Source organism: Parasteatoda tepidariorum, chromosome 10, assembly GCF_043381705.1.
Source record: "Parasteatoda tepidariorum isolate YZ-2023 chromosome 10, CAS_Ptep_4.0, whole genome shotgun sequence".
Taxonomy (NCBI): Eukaryota; Metazoa; Arthropoda; class Arachnida; order Araneae; family Theridiidae; genus Parasteatoda; species Parasteatoda tepidariorum.
The window spans coordinates 25,364,572-25,383,128 of NC_092213.1; the positions used below are offsets into that span (position 1 = coordinate 25,364,572).

Sequence of the window (18,557 nt, forward strand, 5' to 3'; positions counted from 1 at the left end):
TTTATAAATCCGATTTTAAACTATGACCGCCAATTCATTTGTTTACATAACAAAGAATAAATTCTTGGATGGTCGGAGCTTGATTAGAAGTCATTGTCATATGAAAAATGTTGATTTCATTATTAAACAGCATCAGTATGGTGTGGTTTCAAAATTTTTTATTCATGTATCTATTAGGTAAGAAGTTTTACTATGGTTAATTAAGTCTTTATGTTCACAAGAGTTATACTTCTGTAAATAAATAGCTTATGATGGTTTTCAGTAAATGTTTTACCGAGCTTTTTTGTTGTAATATAATTATTTAACAAAGCGATTCAGTTAAGTTCCAGTATAAACTACTAATACTTTTAATTAAAATACTTATAAAATTGCTGATGGTAACACTGACCAACGTCTTATCAAGTTTAAGGAGAATCAGATATAACAACAATTTGGTTGCAACACATCTGATGGTGAAGGTACAGTGAAAAATTGATTCGAATTTTACGTAGTTTCAAAAAAAAATAATAATCGTGAAATAAAAAAATAAATTTTACTCAAGGCTAGCTTTATTTAAATGGTTAAATTTTTTTAAAAATTTTTTGCTTTTAAGGAATTTTAAAATAGCTCTTTTATTAAATATAAATAATTCACTTTTTAATTACTTAGCTCTTTATTAAAAAAAGTCAACATTTTGTGTTTCTTAAAAATAATGCATGGCTAACTTTACGAATGTGCTAAGTCACAGAGCAAAGTGCTAACTGTTCACTTGTGAAAATGTGCTAAGTTAGATTATTTTTGAACCTGTTTAGTATCACAATTACGATTATTAAGTCATTTTAATTTGCACTTTTGTAAAATTGACTGTGTAAAATTAATACAACCTGTGGCGTAGTTAGGGGTTGGTGAGTATGCAAATGGTCATAGGCCCATCATTTGAAAAAGGCACAAAATCTGTCAACATAATTTTTTTTCTTCTTTAAATTTTTAATATATGTATAGTTTACAGTCAATGTGAATAGTCAGTTATTATTTATACTAACCGGTCAATGCTAACAATAACCAAATAATCTGGTTATGAATAATTTAAGCAAATTTATCACATTAATAGGTTATTGTTAGGTAATAATAACCAATGACGTTTGGTCAATGTCATTATTTGACACTTTTATTTTTCACTTTGACCGAAAAACATTATTAATTTTGACCCGTTAAACCGTTTGACACTGACCAAAAATCATTGATTATTATTAATAATAACCAGTTAAAAGTGAATGATTAGTGATATTTCTCACTTTGACCAAAAGAAGCGGTTATTATTAATATTGATCGGTTAGAATTAATAATAACTGATTATGGGGTGTCTCAGTAAGTCTGGACTAATTAATCTGCAATAAAATGCTTGTATGCCTTCAATTTTATCTGGGGTTAAAATCTCTTTGAAAAATGTTTTCTGAATCTGTTGAATACATTTCAAATCTAATCCCTGTTGTAAATTACTATAAATCCTCCCACAAAAGGAGATTTTTTCCCACTCATAGTAGGAATCACCTCCACAAAACTGTGGAACACTTAAAATGGAAGGTGCCTTGCTAGACAGCTAATTTGAACCAAAGAAATGATTTGACAATGAATACACCCCACTATTTTGAAGAAATAAAGACAGGTGTAGGGTATTAGGTGCTCACGCTCATGTAAAAATTCTTCTAGTTTCAGTTGTTATTTAAAAATTTAATTCAGGAAGGTCAGACAAAGTTTATTTTGGATTTTTTAATAAGCTATATGGATCAAATTGTTACAGCTTCTTGGCTTTTATAGTTAATTCAACTATTTAAATGAACAGCATGTACTGCAAGGATTTTTTGGGGGGATCGTAAGTAATCATTTTCTAAATATTTAAATAAATGCATTATATTTAAATTATTATTTCACGTTATGTGTGATCGATATATTTTCGAGAAATAGGGATCAAATGCAGAGATGCCTACTGTTCCGTTTTCTCCAAAATATGTTATTAAATGGTTGAGAGTTAAAAACCAAAACTGCAAAATTTTAGATAATTTTGGTGTAAAGTTAAAAATGCTTACCACGAGATAACTAGAACGAAATAGTGTCTCACTGAACTTTTGAATTATATATAGGTAGTGGTGGGAAAAGTAATTTTGTTTTGAAATTTACTTAAACCAAGAATCTAACATTGAAACATAAATATTGCTTACACTAGGAATAAAAAATCCCATGAAGCAACGAAAGTTGGCATTTCTGTATGTGTAGATTGAGAGAAACATTTGCTCTCCTCCCTTATAAGGTTATAAATTAGAATTTATAATATTTTGCAGTTTTTATTATTACTGTTTTAATGACAAAACATTTAATATGCACATTGATTTTTGGAAGCAAAAAAAGTGAATATTGTATAATTAAATGCTCGTTAATTATTCTTAAAATTAATCTGAGTCTTAAGAGAAAGTCAATAAATGTTAAAATTTTGAATGTTATTAGAATATAATTTTTTAAGTTTCCTGAAAAATAATTGCTAGAATATTGTGTATATTAGGTATACACATTGTTTCAGCTAATAGTGTCAACTACCAAGAATTTTCTTTTTATTCATCAATAGATAGATTTCGAGTTTAATCACTTGTAAAAGTTTAAAAGTTTGATTTTTTTCTTTTCTTTTAAATAGTTAGATTAAAGAACATATCGTTCATTGTTGACATTGTTTTTTTTTTTTTTTTTTTTTTTTTTTTTTTTTTTTACTTTCAAGTCACAGCTATATCAATCACTCACAATTTTTTACTATTATATTTTAATACTTTAAGAATAGCTTTCAATTATTCTTTTATTTACAAAGTGCGAAAAAAATGAATTTTTATTTTGTATAAACATGCTTGTTTTGTATTTTTAAGTTATATTTATTTAATATTTATCAAACTTTTTTCGAGTTATGGAACACCCTTCCACATCATCTCTGGTACAAAATTTTGTAATCTGTTTCCTGTATCCTTTCTTTTTTTCTTCTTTCAAATTGTCATTTTCTTCCCTTTTTTTTAAAAAGAAAAGAGAATTAGATTAAATAATATTTTATTTTATAACTCTTTTACAATACTTACATTATATTTGTTTCACTTTTATATCACTGCTATAAACATATTTTTGTAGTTATAAATTATGCTTGAAAAAGATTGGTATACTGTTTTTAAACAGGGTTCATAGAGTGTCCTTTATTTATATATTATATTTGTTTCTTATAATCAAAGTGAAATGGCAATAAGATAATATTAAGGCTATTACATGTAGTTTAAACCAACCATTACAACAGTTTAGTTTCTCAAAAAGAGTAGCGTCATTAAAGTGATAATAACAGCAATTTTTTTCTTTAAATAATTATCTTTATTTTAAGAATATATATAAAAAAAAAAACAATCAGCTTCTTATATATGGAAAAGTTAAGAGTCTGTTAAATTATTAAGCCTATGCAAATGTATTTTCGTAAAGATACAAAAAGCCCTATTTTATTCCCTATATTCAAATGATTGATATTTCCCTTTTTCCTAAAAAACACATTTTTAAATTAATTAAATCTAGTTAGTTTTAAAAACTTATTTTTTTTTATTTTTGCTGGTTGGTCCAAATTTATATAGTTCCAATACAGAGCTCAGATTCCTGAGAAATCGAATTTTGAAAAAGAAATATTCTATAAATTTCGAACTATTCAAGAACTATTCTATAAATTTCGTTCTAATTTTGTATTTAGCCTTGTTAAATTACCTCCTTTTCAAACGATGTGAAAAAATGAATACTATACAATTCAAATTTATTTTCCGACTATTATTAAATAAAATAATAAATATTTATTAAAAGTTATTTTTAGCATGGAATTATCTATGGATAATCGACCTTTGTAATTGAGTGCAAAACTTTTTCAATTCGCTTAAAAAGTTTTCGAGATGTGGCGAAATATGCTAAAAGTAAAATTAGCATTAAGGGGTTCTAACTTTGGATCACTCTTCTGTTCAAACAATGAGGATCATATTTCCCAGATTGCGGCTACCCCGAATACTTTGAGGTACAGAAATCCGAATCTGTCGAAAAAATTGTATGTTTATTCAAAGGAAATACGTTTTTGTGTCTGATTTCATAACTTAAATATCGTCTGCATTAATTAGTATATTTGAGGTCACCCCTTGTGCCACTAAGTCCTGGAATGTGAAGATCCGATCAAAAATCAAAAGCTATTTAGAATGGTCCTTTTTTTTGCTCACTGCACATGTTAAAAAATCTAAATTTGTGGAACAAGTTATTTTAAAACCATACCTGTGTCTTAATGCAAGAACAACCAATAATGTTAGACGAAAAGTGATGTAATCCGTTATTAAGGATTTTAACTTTTAATAATAAAATAAATCATTATATAATTTTAAAAGAATTTACTTTTTTTTGAATTTATACCGTATTATAAAATGAAAGAAAAGCATAATATATAATGCCAAAATTGCATTATATTATTATTATTTTTTAGGAAATGGAAAAATTGTGTCAACGAAATAGACTGTGTTTGAATCGGGTGCAAAATATACTAAACTGAAATTTTTTTTATTTTTACCAGAGATAATTTTTTTTATCTGGAATTTTATCATCGATTTTTTTTAGTGTTATCAGTATTAAATTTCTAGAATTACTTTCCGATATTTATCTTAATTGATAATACCGACTCATTAATAAATGTATCAATTTTATTTTTTAGTTCGGCTCCATTTAAAAGCATTCATAACAATACTAAATTAATTGGACTGTTCTGAAACTCGCGGTTGATAAGCTTTCTTTTAAATGCAGACTGTTGTAGGAGAAGTACATATCTATATCAAAGTTAGGGATGCCACTTTGGTTTCTATACCGCCCATGCATTAAAAGCTTTGATGTTATTTCGTTGAAATAATTATATCATTGAATTAAAGGAGGCACTTTTTATTTTCTTTTGCAAGTTGAGCAAATACCTCTGACATCCCAGGTAATGTCATGAAATTTTATCTGCTTTATTTTAGTTGCACAGAGGGGCGTTTTAATAAAACTTCAGGACAAAATTAATGGAGATGGATTCTGTTCTGCTGTTTTCCTTCAAAAAAATAATAAATAAAACCTGTCATATTTAGGTTTTATTTGGATCAGATCTTATAGTTCTGTCAAGTGCGTCATCTCCCGACTGGGTTTGGATAAAGTAATGCAAGCACACCGATACTAATTTATTTTTTGATATATCTCAAAAATTACTTAGAGAATCAGTTTGTAAATTTAGAAGTGTTTCGATCGTGCGATTTCTCATGCATATCATTGAAGTTTAATGTGTTTTGAGGTTATTTAAGGAACGCCAATAAATTACAAACGGGAAAAAAACGTTACTCACACTTCTCACTAATTTGCTCTATTTATTTGCTGATTAATTTTATTTATTCCGAATTTTGTTGAATTTAATTATGAATTGCAGTTTAATTGTCGTCTGATTTTAACCAATAAAAGTTTTCTCAAAACTTAGCTTCACTAAAGGTAAACGCCCCAATACTCTATTTGAAAATGTCCTTTTCTTCTGAGTTAGTTTTAAAATTGAATGGATGCGGAAATTAATGAATCTGCCTCCTTAAAAGTACTCAATCCGTATTGTTTTAGTTATAGTGTAAATTTGAATTTATTATGCAATATAAACATGGTGCCTAGAGTTTTTGAAAAGTGCGTAAAGGTGCTTATTTTCGATTTTCTTTTTTAAAAACCCTTAAAGGTGCTTTTTTTTATTGGGGGTTTTTGAAAAGTGTTTAATTTTCCTTTTTCGAAAATGAGATTTTTTTTTTCCTTTACCATATCGATTTTCACCAAGTATTATGCAAAAGCATGGTTTTCATATCGTAGGTACTATTCAACGTTTTCATAATTCATTCAAACACAATGCATTTCCGTTTGTAGCGTATGAAAGCGCCAACCATGTTACATGTTTGATGAAGCAATTGCTTGTCCGCACGTACGTATACTGAGCTGCGTTCGGTGAGATTCTTGCACTCTCATGTGCAACTCAGCTGCATTCTGCAAGATATTCTCAAATTCACGCTTCATTTTCCACCCTCTGAAATCGAACCGAAAAATCTTTCGATCTCTTTATGGTGGCTAATATAATCAAGAAAAAGAGTTCTTTGTCAGAAACTAGTTTTTTTATCATGATCATGTTTTGAAAATTATTTTACATTTTGTTCATGTATATAGTGCTTTAAAATATTTTTAAGTGCTTAAAAGGTGCTTATTTTTTGTTGCAAAATTTGGCTACGCACCCTGATAAATTACCTTTTTTTTAAAATTTATATTTTATTGCTGAAAGTTATATATCCAATACTGCCTCTAACCAAAAATTATTTATCTATATGAGCAATCGATATATTTATCTGTTTACATTAGATTTATCTGTATCAGTGATATCTTATACAGATAATAATGAGAGTTATCTATGTAAATGAAATTATGATAGGTACATTCTGCAAGTTTCTTTCTGTCATGTGCATTAATGTTATCCACAAGTTTGACATAGGATTTTGCTTGTTTGTTTATGGATGTTGATAGCGCATAAGGTTTATCATTATTATTATTTATTACTCATTGAAACATTTTATAGAATATGTATACGTTTTTCGTTTGTTTTTGATTAATAACTCATACTTATTTTATTTTAAAAAACATTTATCCTGGAATTACTTCTTCAGACAAAGTTATTTAATTGATGTAAAGAATTTATCATATAACATTAATTTATTTTCTTCTCGTTTTTTTTTTTTTTTTTTTTTTTTTTTTTTTTTTNTTTTTTTTTTTTTTTTTTTTTTTTTTTTTTTTTTTTTTTTTAATGTCATTGTAAGTATTGTGTAAAATTGTGAATATCTAACCTAATAAATATGTTTTAATTGCTTATTGACTGATTTTATTTTATTATATCTTGCAATAAAATAAAATTATACGAACATATAACATTAATTTATTTTCTTCTCGTTTTTTAATATCATTGTAAATATTGTGTAAAATTCGGTAAATATCTAACCTGATAAATATATTTTAATAGCTTAAAGACTGATTTTTTTTTATTATATCTCGCAATAAAATTTAATTATACGAATATAGATTATACGAACATTTAACATTCATTTATTTTCTTCTCGATTTTTAATGTTATTGTAAATATTGCGTAAAATTTGATGAATATCTAACCTGATAAATAGACAAATACCAATTTGGAAATTTTTTTTGCTTATGGACTGATTTCATACTATAATGTCTCGCAATAAAATTAAATTTTACGAATATAGTTAAGAATTATACAAAATAGTATGATTTTAGTTAGTTCCGTTGTTTGTTTTCGAATTGCGATTAGTGAAGGGGGGAGGGGAGATTAGAGAAACACTGATATAATAGTGCTTCCTCTTAAAACGTACGATATAATGAAGTTAGTTAAAATAATTATAATTTGATTTGGGGACGAGCATATTAAGTTATAAAGCAATCAAATCAATCGAAAATATTGTCACTGCTCATTTAAATATCTTTTTTGTGTCTATTTCGTAAATTTGCCGTGAGCAATTCTAAACTTGTTCTGGCAACATTTAAATGATGTAGGTCACTTTCTCAACTTTTTTTTTCTCTCTTTATTACGTTTTCAATTTCAATCCTTTCACACATTTATTGTTATTATGAACTTTACGAACGTTTGTTTTTAATCTTTTTTTCTTTAGTTTAGCGCTAATATACATCCTTGCATTATTTTTAGATCGTCGGTAAGTAATTAAATATATTGCTATAATAGTTTTCTTTTTAATTCATTTTTAAGTAAACAATGCGTATTTCATTCCTCTTCCTAAGTTTCCTATACGAATAACTGTCCTGGTATTATTTCCTTCATTTTTTTATCAACTTTTTTAAATACTGAGGAGTTTTTTTTAAAATAAATTTTAACATAATTTTGCACTTATAACTTAAAACAAATTTTAAAAACAAGTTATATATTGCTAATTTTATTATGTATTGAATATAGTAAAGTGCTCTCTGCTTTCGCTTATAGCACTGCGTTTCAATAGGTAAGGCTTAATTTAGCCTAATAAGATTTATTTGAGCTCTGAAGATTTATTTGAGCTCTTTATTTGAGCTTCTGGTTTATGCGAACCTTAGTAAACTAAATTCTAATTTCTTTCGGAGAAAAAGATGCTGTTTTTGAATTACCTGTTAGGGGAAGATGAGGTAGCTAAAGATTGAGAATGGGTAGCTAAAGATTCGAACAAGACTTGTTGGAGCTAAACTGTTCGACCTAGAAACTGTGTGATTTAGCCAAGATATTCTTTGTTTAGTTGTGTACAGTATATCTTTCTCGAAAAGTTATAGATGTGCTACTTTTTTATATATGTTTTTTTTTTATTAATGATTTTTTTCCCCCCTAAACGAAGTCAAACCCCACTTGTATAGTAAAACCGAGTGCACTTGTTAACTCTATGGAGAATTTATAAATACTAGAATTTCGGTAATGTAATCAAGGACGATCTCAGAAGGGGGGAGGATAATTGTCCTTGGGCTCGAACAGTTAAAGGACTCGACCAAAATTCTTTACAAAAAAATATACATATAGTTTATTCGAAGTTTTTTCAAACCATAATTGCAGATAAGTTCTTTATGTCATTATAAAAACTACAATTATTGAGCCTTGATGGCTCAGGGGATAGAGCGTTTGCCTCCAATGATATGAACCGGGTTCGAATCCCGGCGATGGCTGATCGATACGAATGCCGCATCCGGCTTGCACCGATTGAAAATTACAAGGTTACGGAGTTGAATATTAGTAGTCGTACACCCAAAAAATTTAGTTCTAAAAACTGCTCAGCGACGGTTATAAAATAAAATTAAAAAATTCCTTGGTTAATGCTATTGTCATTGAACTTTTGATCAGAATGTTTTGAACTACAACATATTAAATTTTCAGTTAATTTGGCAAGGTATTAATTTCCATAAGATTTGTTTGGGGTCCTTTATGTTCGTATTTTAATTGTTAGAATTTTGAGAGAATAATTTGAAATAGTACTTTTTTTTTTATAAGAAACCTTAATGTTTAAACGTGTAGTAATACTTTGTTATATATATAAACACATACATATTGATTTCTTTATTTACTATTTCTTATCCAAATATTGTGTTATATTCCTTATCAAATTTTATGTCAACGTAATGCTTGTCCAGGAAGGAAGGAAATAAAATGGAGCAATATTTGTATCTGCACTTGCTATCTGCACTTGCTATCTGCACTTGCTAATGAATTGGATTAAAATAATATGCCAGGCTCGGTTTCCAATTTTGTTTTCACCTCGTTATAAAAGTACCCAATCAATAAATAAATAAAAATATCATTCAGATTTTAAGCAATTTGTGATTTTTGAGAATGTGAACTGAACATTTTGTACAATCGACAATGAACAGCCGATCCATGCACAATTTAAACTTAATGTTTTAATTTTATAAACTTATGAGTTTAAACTCTGCTCTGAAGAGTTTTAAACTCTACTCTGAAACTCTGAAGAAGTATTATTAGTTTTCTTAGAAGTGTTTTTTTTTTTTTTTACCTGAAGAGATAAAAAAGCTCGAATTTCCAACCTTTTAATAGTAAAAATAACCTTTTTTTTTGTTGATAAATTTAGTTACGTTGACAGATCCCTCACAAAATATTTTCTCTTGAAAATTGGGCTCTTCACCTTGCATTTTAAAAAACTGGGGTTGGCAGATATAGATCAGATTCTTAAATTGATTTTCGTTTATAAGTTCTCATGCTGTTTTTCTTTATTGAAAGAGGTGTAGTATTTTTTTCCTCCATAAACTTGTAATTTTAACAAAACTTTAATGTTAAAAGCATACATAATTTTTTTTAAAAGTAATTTGTAAACGCAAATAGGATTTAGTTTGTAAGTTTTATTATTCGTAGTTTTGAAGTCAGTATTTCTTCTCTCTTTACATGGCTCTTTTGAGAGCGTTTGCACAATGGACTTATTTATTTTTACATGGAAAATAATTAAATGCATTGTACAACTTGCATCACTTAGTGTTTTATTTACAAAACAAAATGTACATAAAAACAAAACAAAAACTGCTTTTTGTGTTTATTGTGCATTTTTTATTTAGTAAAATAGTGATTTGCATCTTATTATAAATGGCCAGAAAACTAATTATATTTTCTCGAGATTTTAAAAAACTCCGTTTTTAGTTGTTAAAAAATTAATTAGATAAATATTAATGGTAAAAGGGTAAGTTAAAATTTTGCATTACTTCCCTACTTTTGAAATGTCATCTTTTTTTTTTCTTTAAGAAAAAAAAATTAATTTATATTTATATTCAAACTTATAATTTAAAATGGTTAAATCACTTTCATAAGAAATATCAATTTACCGGAAATTCGATGATCCCTCTTATGTTTAGTTCTTCAGAAAGATTTCCAAGAAGAGGGCGTATCAACTTTAAGACGTTGCTATTGACAACCTTTCTATTTGTTGCTCATTTGAAGCTGGATTCATCCGTCTTTATTTGAGAAGAAATTATTTCGATGCTTGTAGTTTGTTTAAATGTAATTGTGTGTATATGAAAATCTGTTATAAAATATTTTCTAAAATTTCAATTCTTTTTCATTTTTTAAAATTTAACAAAATGAGACTTTGCTGTCGGAAAAGTCATCTCTTCATCATCGAGTAGTAAGAAAATTTACGTATTTTAATTCTTTTTATTAATCAAAAATCATTATTTCAATAAACTATAATCTTGTGACTTTATTCGTTTATTTTCTAATTTTGAAACAAATTATGAAATCTATCTCTTAATTTAAAACTATAATTGGGGTATCCTTTTGTTTCATTAGACCCAAACTTCAATACATAGTTCATTTAATTATTTTTTTATTTGATATGTTACTCGTTAATACATAAATGTTTAACTAAAATAGTCAGTTCGAAATGTTGCAATTCTTAAAACGTATTATATTGTACACAGTGCGCAAAGGAAAAGAAAAAAAAAATCAAATCACTCTGAATAACTTTTGATCTAGTGATCGGATTTTCACATACAAAATACAAAATTTGAACGCAATCAGTATAATAGTTTCTGAGAAATCGAATTTTAGAAAAGTCAGATTAGATTTCTCAACCGATTTCGTTCAAATTTATGTTTTTTCCTTATAAAATTTCATTATTTTAAATGATGCAAAAATTTGTTCACCTTACAATCCAAAAATTTTCCATTTATTATCAAATTAAATAATTATTAAAAATTATTAACTTTATAGCATGAAATTATGTTAGGATAAACCAATTTATAAATACTTCAAAAATTTTTTTTTTCAATTCGCATAAAAAATTTCGAGATTTGGTGAATTACGCAAAAAGTAATCTTAACATTGAGGGATTGAAACTTTGGTGCGCTCTCCTGACCCAACTATTGGAACAATGTTTCGCAGATTCCGGCTACCCCCTATATTTTGGGGGACTGGAATCATAATCCGATGAAAAAAGGTTTATTCAGAGAAAATGCTCTGAAATAGAAATAGAGAAAATACTATAGTTTTTATGTTTGATTTCGTAACTTAAAATATCGTATGTACAAATTAATGAACCTATTTGATGCCATCCTCTCAAATAATTAAGTTTGGGTCCTAGTTCGTGAAAATCCACACACACACACGCACGCACGCACACACACACACAGATATATAATTTTATTAACTACCTTTGAATATAGTTTACTCTAATAAATAACATTTGATGAGGTTTTGATTTTTAGAGTAGTTATATAATGCTAACTAGCACATGCGTGATATATACAAATTAATTACCTCTTTGCTATTATGTATATAAAGTTATCTTGTTTAAATAGACTCACCTTTATCTTGAAATTTGAAATTAAACCTCCAAAAATAAGACTGAAACCTGCAGAAGCTATTTTGACAGTTTTAATTAAGGGATTTAATTCAATTCAATTCTTATTATTTAATTTATATTTTGTTTAGTGTGATTTAATTTAATAAGAATTAAAACAAAGTTTGATTTTTTTTTAATAATATGCAATAGTAATAAAATCTAAATCCAGATTTTAAACAAATCGAGTTAATCGTTTTTTCCCATTTTTTTTAGAGATATAGGTGTAAGTAAAATTATTATTTAATGAGATATAGGTGTAAGTAGAATTATTATTTAATATGTTATATTTTTTATTTGATATTTTAATTTCAAATATCGAATTTATTGAATGGTTTTTCTCTGAAAATATATATCTGATATATTTATTTTAAGTTAATATGTTCTCTTTCATTTATTTTAAATATTTTATTTCATTAAAAATCATTATAAAGGAAACTGTTTTTTTCTTTTCTTTTTACAAATTACTATTTAAAAAGTAAATTTTTAGAATTATCAATTTTACATGCCTAGTTAAAAAAATTTCTCCTGCTGTCTTTGTATCGTCAATTGTTTTTTGAAGCAATGATTCCTTATATCTATATTTTCTAAATTAGATATGAGTTTTATTGACTATGTGGCTTTTTAGAGAAGAGCTACTTTTAAATATATTTATTTTGGGGATTGTGACAGTAAGGTTGATTTTTTGTAATAAACACCAAGAGACAAGAGAGTTTTTCATGTAATATCTACCATGTTTGTTATGTAAACACAGTAAGCAGCAAATAATGTTCTTAAATTACTGTTATTAGATATTTTCAAACATTTTTCCGATTGACAAGATTATAAATGTTTAATGAAAATTATAATTATTTTGAGTTTAATTGCTTAAAAACAAAAATGAATAAAAATTTGAATGCCTTATTTTATTTATTTCCTAAAAACACACTTATTTTCATATTATTTAAGTGGTGTGATAATGTGGCTCTTGAATTTTTATCAAAATATAAATAAATGACAAAACTTAAAGTTTGTACACTTAAAGTATTATAGTAACATTTTGAGTTCTAAAAACTACAAATAGTCTATAGTTGATATATTTAATTACTTAGGATTAAAAATGTTTACTTCCTTAATTCACTTATCCATTTATTTACTTGTTTGTAGCACCTTGAATTCTCAAAACTGGTAAAGGCTAGTTGTCTATTAAACAAATGTTAAGTTAACTAGAATTGAAAATATTCACCTCATGCATTTACTTATCCCTTCACTAACTTTTGGCAACATCTTGAATTCCTAAAACTAACCTAACAATAGTCGATAGTCTATTAAACAAATGTATAGTTATCTAGGATTGAAAATGTTTGCCTACTTCTTTCAGTTATCCATTCATTTTCATTTAGTACTTGTTTGTAACTTCTTGAATTCCCAAAACTAGCAATAGTTGGCTGTCTATTAAAAGAATTCTTTGTTATTTAGAATTAAAAATGTCTACCTCCTTCATTCCCTTTACTTATTTGCTTGTTGATTGATAATTATTTGGTCTCTTTTCTAAATTTATTTTTTAATCCTCATAGGAACGGCTTATTCCTCTCTTTCTTCAAGAAATTCACAAGATTCTCACCAGCCTTTAGATATCTTTTTTTATGAAGTTCCACCGAGAAAGGATACTTTAACCTTGCCCCTACAAACTGCAGTTAAAAACATGACCTGTCCAGAGCTGAGTGTGGATGAATCCTGCTTTTTGATAACTTCGGATGTAAGCCGTGTCATAAAGTTCCAATACCAGAGTTTAGAATGCGATAATGTAAGCAAAGTCGTTATTTTTATTTAATAATTTTTTAAATAAAATTTTTTCTTTTTTCATGTGGAAGCTTATACCATTGTGTACATTTCTTTGGTGGTCTGTTATCTGTGGAAGCATTTTCAAAAATTATGAAGGTCAATGTATTAATTATATATACATTTTTTTATTGTGACTGTTTAGAAATACGAAATTACAAAATCTTTTTTAAAACAGCAACTTTTTTAAAACCGTGTAAACAAAAATTAAATCTTTGCAATTATTAAATGTATCAAAATCGTCTGTAAAAATATTATTCTGTCTGAAAAGATTTTAGGGAGTTCATATGTTCTGCTCATAAATTATGCTAAAATATTGAGCTTCTTGTTTAATTATACTAGGGGTTGAAAAAATTATATTATTTTTGTAGTTTACTATAACTACACATACTTAGTTACAAATGAAGTTAATTTTATAATAGAAAATACTTTTATAATAGAAAATTTCTATTTTCAATATTTTTAAATTTCTAATCTGATTTTCATCTTTATATTTTAGTGTTCATTGATTGATCATTCACTGCAACCACAAGAGTCACATCCTATAGTTTTTAAACTTGCATCACTGGGTACTGTTTGGCAAATTTCAGATGAAGACAACAAGCAATTATGCAGGTATCTTATTCATGTCTCTACTTAATTTTAAACATTTCGTAACATTTATTATAAATTATATATATTGTAGTCTTTATTATTATCCAGTGTTGACTGCTAATAAAATCTGTCACCTTTTCAAATCAATTTTCCAAATAAAAATGAAATTTCATAAATTTCATTTTTAATAGTTTTAAGCAAATTTTTCAAATTAATTGTTCTATGGAATAGAAAAATATTTTTTTAGTTCCGTACAACATGCTTAAACAAAAAAATTTTTTTTTTTTTTTAAATAAAATGTTAAAAATATTTTGTGTAATTAAAAATTTATTATTTTTAAAATTTTTTATGTTTTATTGTATAAAATTGGGAGCTACTACTGTAAATGATTAATATAATTGAATATAACCACAAGCTTCTTAATCGAAAAATGGAATTGCTCGTCATTAGAAATAAGTTCATAACATTATAATTTCGCAATAAAGGGGAACTCTTTGGTGATTTTTCAATATATATATATATATATTAAGTCCCATTTGCTATTCCATAGGCATATTATAATTTAAGTGCAGGTGTTAGAATGTCCATACCAAACAGATCATCCTAATATAGTGACTATGATCTAGTTTCTTTCTCTTTTTCATTTCCATGAAAATCACTTTAAAAATAAGTGTTCAAAACATTTTTGCACTTTCAAAACAAAATACTTCTATTGATATAGAGTAATTTGATTTTAAAAAAAGCTTCAAAAAATGTAAATCATTATTTTTATTTATTTATTTATTGATGTTACTGCACATTAAATATGAAACATAACCAGACCTCTAAATTCTTCTCAGAGACAGTCTTGACCTATGGTCAAACTGTTTCTGAAATATGGATTACTTCATGTTGATAATTAAAAGCTTATATTCGACTGCCATCCAGAATTCCGCATGAAGTTCCATATGCAATTAAGTTTTTGAAGGATGCATTTAGAATCTTCGTAAATTTCTTTTCAAGTGGTTTTAATAATTTTGTCAATGATGCTTTTTTTGTTTGCAAATTTCATTCACTTTTGTTGGGAATTGTATTTTTAATGTAAAAATATGAGATTTTTATAGTTACCTAGAGGTTTATAATTAATTGAAAAATGGCACCCCAAAATTAATTATTTTAAATGCATTTTTCTCCTATTATGACTGATGTTAAAGGGTACTTAATAGACTTAAATAACTGAAAGAACAAGTTATATCAATTGTTACACAACAATTGATATAACTAGGGTTTTTTTAATTTCTTTTTAAAGTATAACACTCTCAGGCTGGTATTTTTGTTTTTTAGTAATGAGTAACCTGGTCTTTTTATGTACTCATTATAATATAAGTTTTTGTTCAGATGACAGAGATCTTTAAATCAGGCTTCATGTGTTTATTTACCTTTATTTTTTATTATATCATTTGAAACTTTAAAATGTGTTATAATTGTTCAGAATTTAATCTTAAAAATTAAATCTATTGAACAGTTATGTAATATATCTTTAAAATTTTTTTAGTTACAATGAAGGATATTTAGGAGAAAATGCCATCTATCATCTTTATGTGAATGAAACCCATTGTTCCATGATAACTAAACAAGAACCAGAATTTGTTTATACTCGTATGTAAATCAATTTAACTTTGTGTATTCTATTTATTTCAGTTTCTTAAAATAAAATATCATTAACAAAAAAATATATTTCTTGATGTAACAAAAAATGATTTTATATTAACTCTCTGATGCCCAGCATATAGAAAACATACTGATTAGAGTTCACTTATTTATTTTAAAGGTAATACAGATAGTAATTTTTGAAACATCAACTAATGAATAATAAATATCAAACAATAATTTTTTTGGAAATCTCAAAATTTAGAGTAAAATATAAAGTGATTATGATAGATTTCAGGAAAAGTGAAAATATAAGAAATAATATTTCTCATTGGACATTTGAAGCAAAATGGTGAAGAAAAAAAAGTACAAATAGTACACAATAAATAATGCTATTATTTTTTAAACTTGTTCTTGTTTTAGAATAACAAAATATCTTGAAAAATAAAGAAAAATTTATGCTATTTAATTTGCCTTACACATACTTATTCTTTAAATTGTTCATAGTTATGCATTTAAGTTGTCTGATTATTTTTGTTTAAAAAAAAAAGCACTCTTTATTCCCATTGACTACCACAGCTTTTTATATAATAATATTTATTTTTAAATTAAGTTTTATTAATGTGTTACATATTTTATTTGAATTAACGTTAATAAAACTTTTTGTTTATATATGTTTTTTCTACTCTCACAGCTATTCTAATAGCTATTGGAGCCTACACTGTTTTAGCATTACTTTGGATGATCTGGGTCTATTTCAAAAGGTGATTATAATTTTTTTTAAAGTTTCATGCATTGCATTTTATAATACACATTTTGTTGGCTAAAAAATTCAAGAGTTTGAAAATAGGATAAAATTAGATGAAACTTAAATGCAGATTTTCAGCTTTAAAACTTATTTTTTCCATCTGTTTTTGTTTTTGTCATTTTCGTGCATTTGCTAAGATAAATAATAATATTTTTTAACAAAACGCCACTCATTCACAAAAAAAGCAGAAAATTTGTTGTATTCTATGTATTTTTAATCAACCCCTTTATTTTTTAATTGTATGTCTGGTTACAATGATCATAGCAATTAAATTAGTCTTTTTTAAAAAAATACAGACATTTTTTTTTACTTTTAATTGTTATTCAACTACCTGATGAGTGTTGAAAAAAAAGGAACTGATTAGAACTGAATCATCACCACATAGTTGCAAAAAAGTAATTAAATAAAAGCCAGAGAAAGAAAAAATATTTTTCAAAACTTTTAAATTAACTTTAGTTTAAGAGTGTTAAATAATTTTGAATAATCAAGGTAAATTTAAGTTTTTGCTCCTCCTTTCCTCAAAATGTTCTATTTACTGATAATTAAATTATGAAATTCTATACTGTGTATACACCTTATCAAGGGTTCATCCTTTAAATATTTATATATTAATTAATTTAATTTTTCAGTTTTTACTTGTGAATTACCTTAATAGACACTAATATGTACTAAGTACATAGTTTTTTATAAATTTTCTCTTAATTTGACTTTATTTTTACACACATAATCAGTGGTTTGTATATGATGAAAAAAAGAGGAAAAAACATATGAAATGTGTTTTAAAACTCGTTCAGTTACTAAAAATATATTAACAGTCGTTACCTTGAAAGCCGTTAAATAAAGAGCCAACTGTATAAAAGAATAAGAAATCTTGTTGAATTCCTCAAAGCATTTAACGTATAAAACTCTAAAGGTATAAATTTAGTTTTGCACATTTTTTGAAAATCTTTGAAACACAATTTTCCTACTTTTCATTATTTTGCAATACACCTTTCAGCTGTGTGAATCAGTATTAAATTTTTACAAACAAATTTTAATTGACTTCTCTTTTTTAGGACACAGTTTTTTAATCACCTTTTCCAAAAGGATTCTTTGGATGTAAGTACTGTAAGTTAAATTTTCTTAATTTTTTTAAATCTTTGCTTGGTTATGGGAGCTAAACTAATACAGGAGTGAAAGGTAAAATATATGTTATTTTATAACTAACTATTGCGTCTATTTGTTATAACTAACTATTGTAAATAATATATTATTGATATTCCTGGTCTCAGAATTTATGAAGTCTTCCACGCTATCTTCTTTTGTCGAAATTGTTCTGCTATCAGATGTCAGATTTTACTATTACAGCATTTACTTGAGATATTTAGATAAGGAAATTAACATATTCTTTTGCTTAAATAAAATAAAATAAATGCATATTTTTTTAAACTGCTTTATGAAGTATAATTTTTTTTACCCCTTATGAAAACTAATTGCAAATGATGCATTTTAAAAAAATTTTTTTTTTTTTAGTTGTAAATTTTTTAAATGTTTTGAAAGCTTATTTTTTGTCATTATTTTATTTGGTTGGAGTTATTACTTTGATGGGTAGTGTTTTTCATATCATTATCATTTAGTATTATTAATATCATAACTTTTTATGTAATTAGTTTTATTATTTTGTTTTATTCTAATGTTTTACATTGCATTGTAAAATATTTTTTTTTATATTTCAGAAAAAAACTTTAGTATTTAATATTAATGACTTAAACTTTGACCCTTATTTATGC

The 18,557-nt window shown here is 26.0% G+C and overlaps 1 protein-coding gene across 15 annotated transcripts in view; it reads left to right on the top strand.

Annotated features, from left to right (window-relative positions):
* Positions 1 to 35: 35 nt before the first annotated feature.
* The window catches only part of LOC107452184 (Heparan-alpha-glucosaminide N-acetyltransferase), a 35,611-nt gene continuing 17,089 nt past the window's right edge, over positions 36 to 18,557 (top strand). For 5 of the 15 annotated variants that reach the window (XM_043045041.2, XM_043045043.2, XM_043045048.2 and 2 more), the window contains exons 1-6: positions 36 to 177; positions 13,493 to 13,722; positions 14,257 to 14,372; positions 15,886 to 15,989; positions 16,675 to 16,744; positions 17,844 to 17,895. In XM_043045041.2, the coding sequence (XP_042900975.1) occupies positions 108 to 177; positions 13,493 to 13,722; positions 14,257 to 14,372; positions 15,886 to 15,989; positions 16,675 to 16,744; positions 17,844 to 17,895 (642 nt within the window). In that variant the 5' untranslated portion in view covers positions 36 to 107. Of the gene's footprint in view, positions 178 to 4,803; positions 4,991 to 6,468; positions 6,588 to 7,667; positions 7,779 to 10,527; positions 10,722 to 13,492; positions 13,723 to 14,256; positions 14,373 to 15,885; positions 15,990 to 16,674; positions 16,745 to 17,843; positions 17,896 to 18,557 lie in introns of those variants that run through there. The other 10 variants (XM_043045045.2, XM_043045044.2, XM_043045047.2 and 7 more) reach the window with 7 other exon arrangements.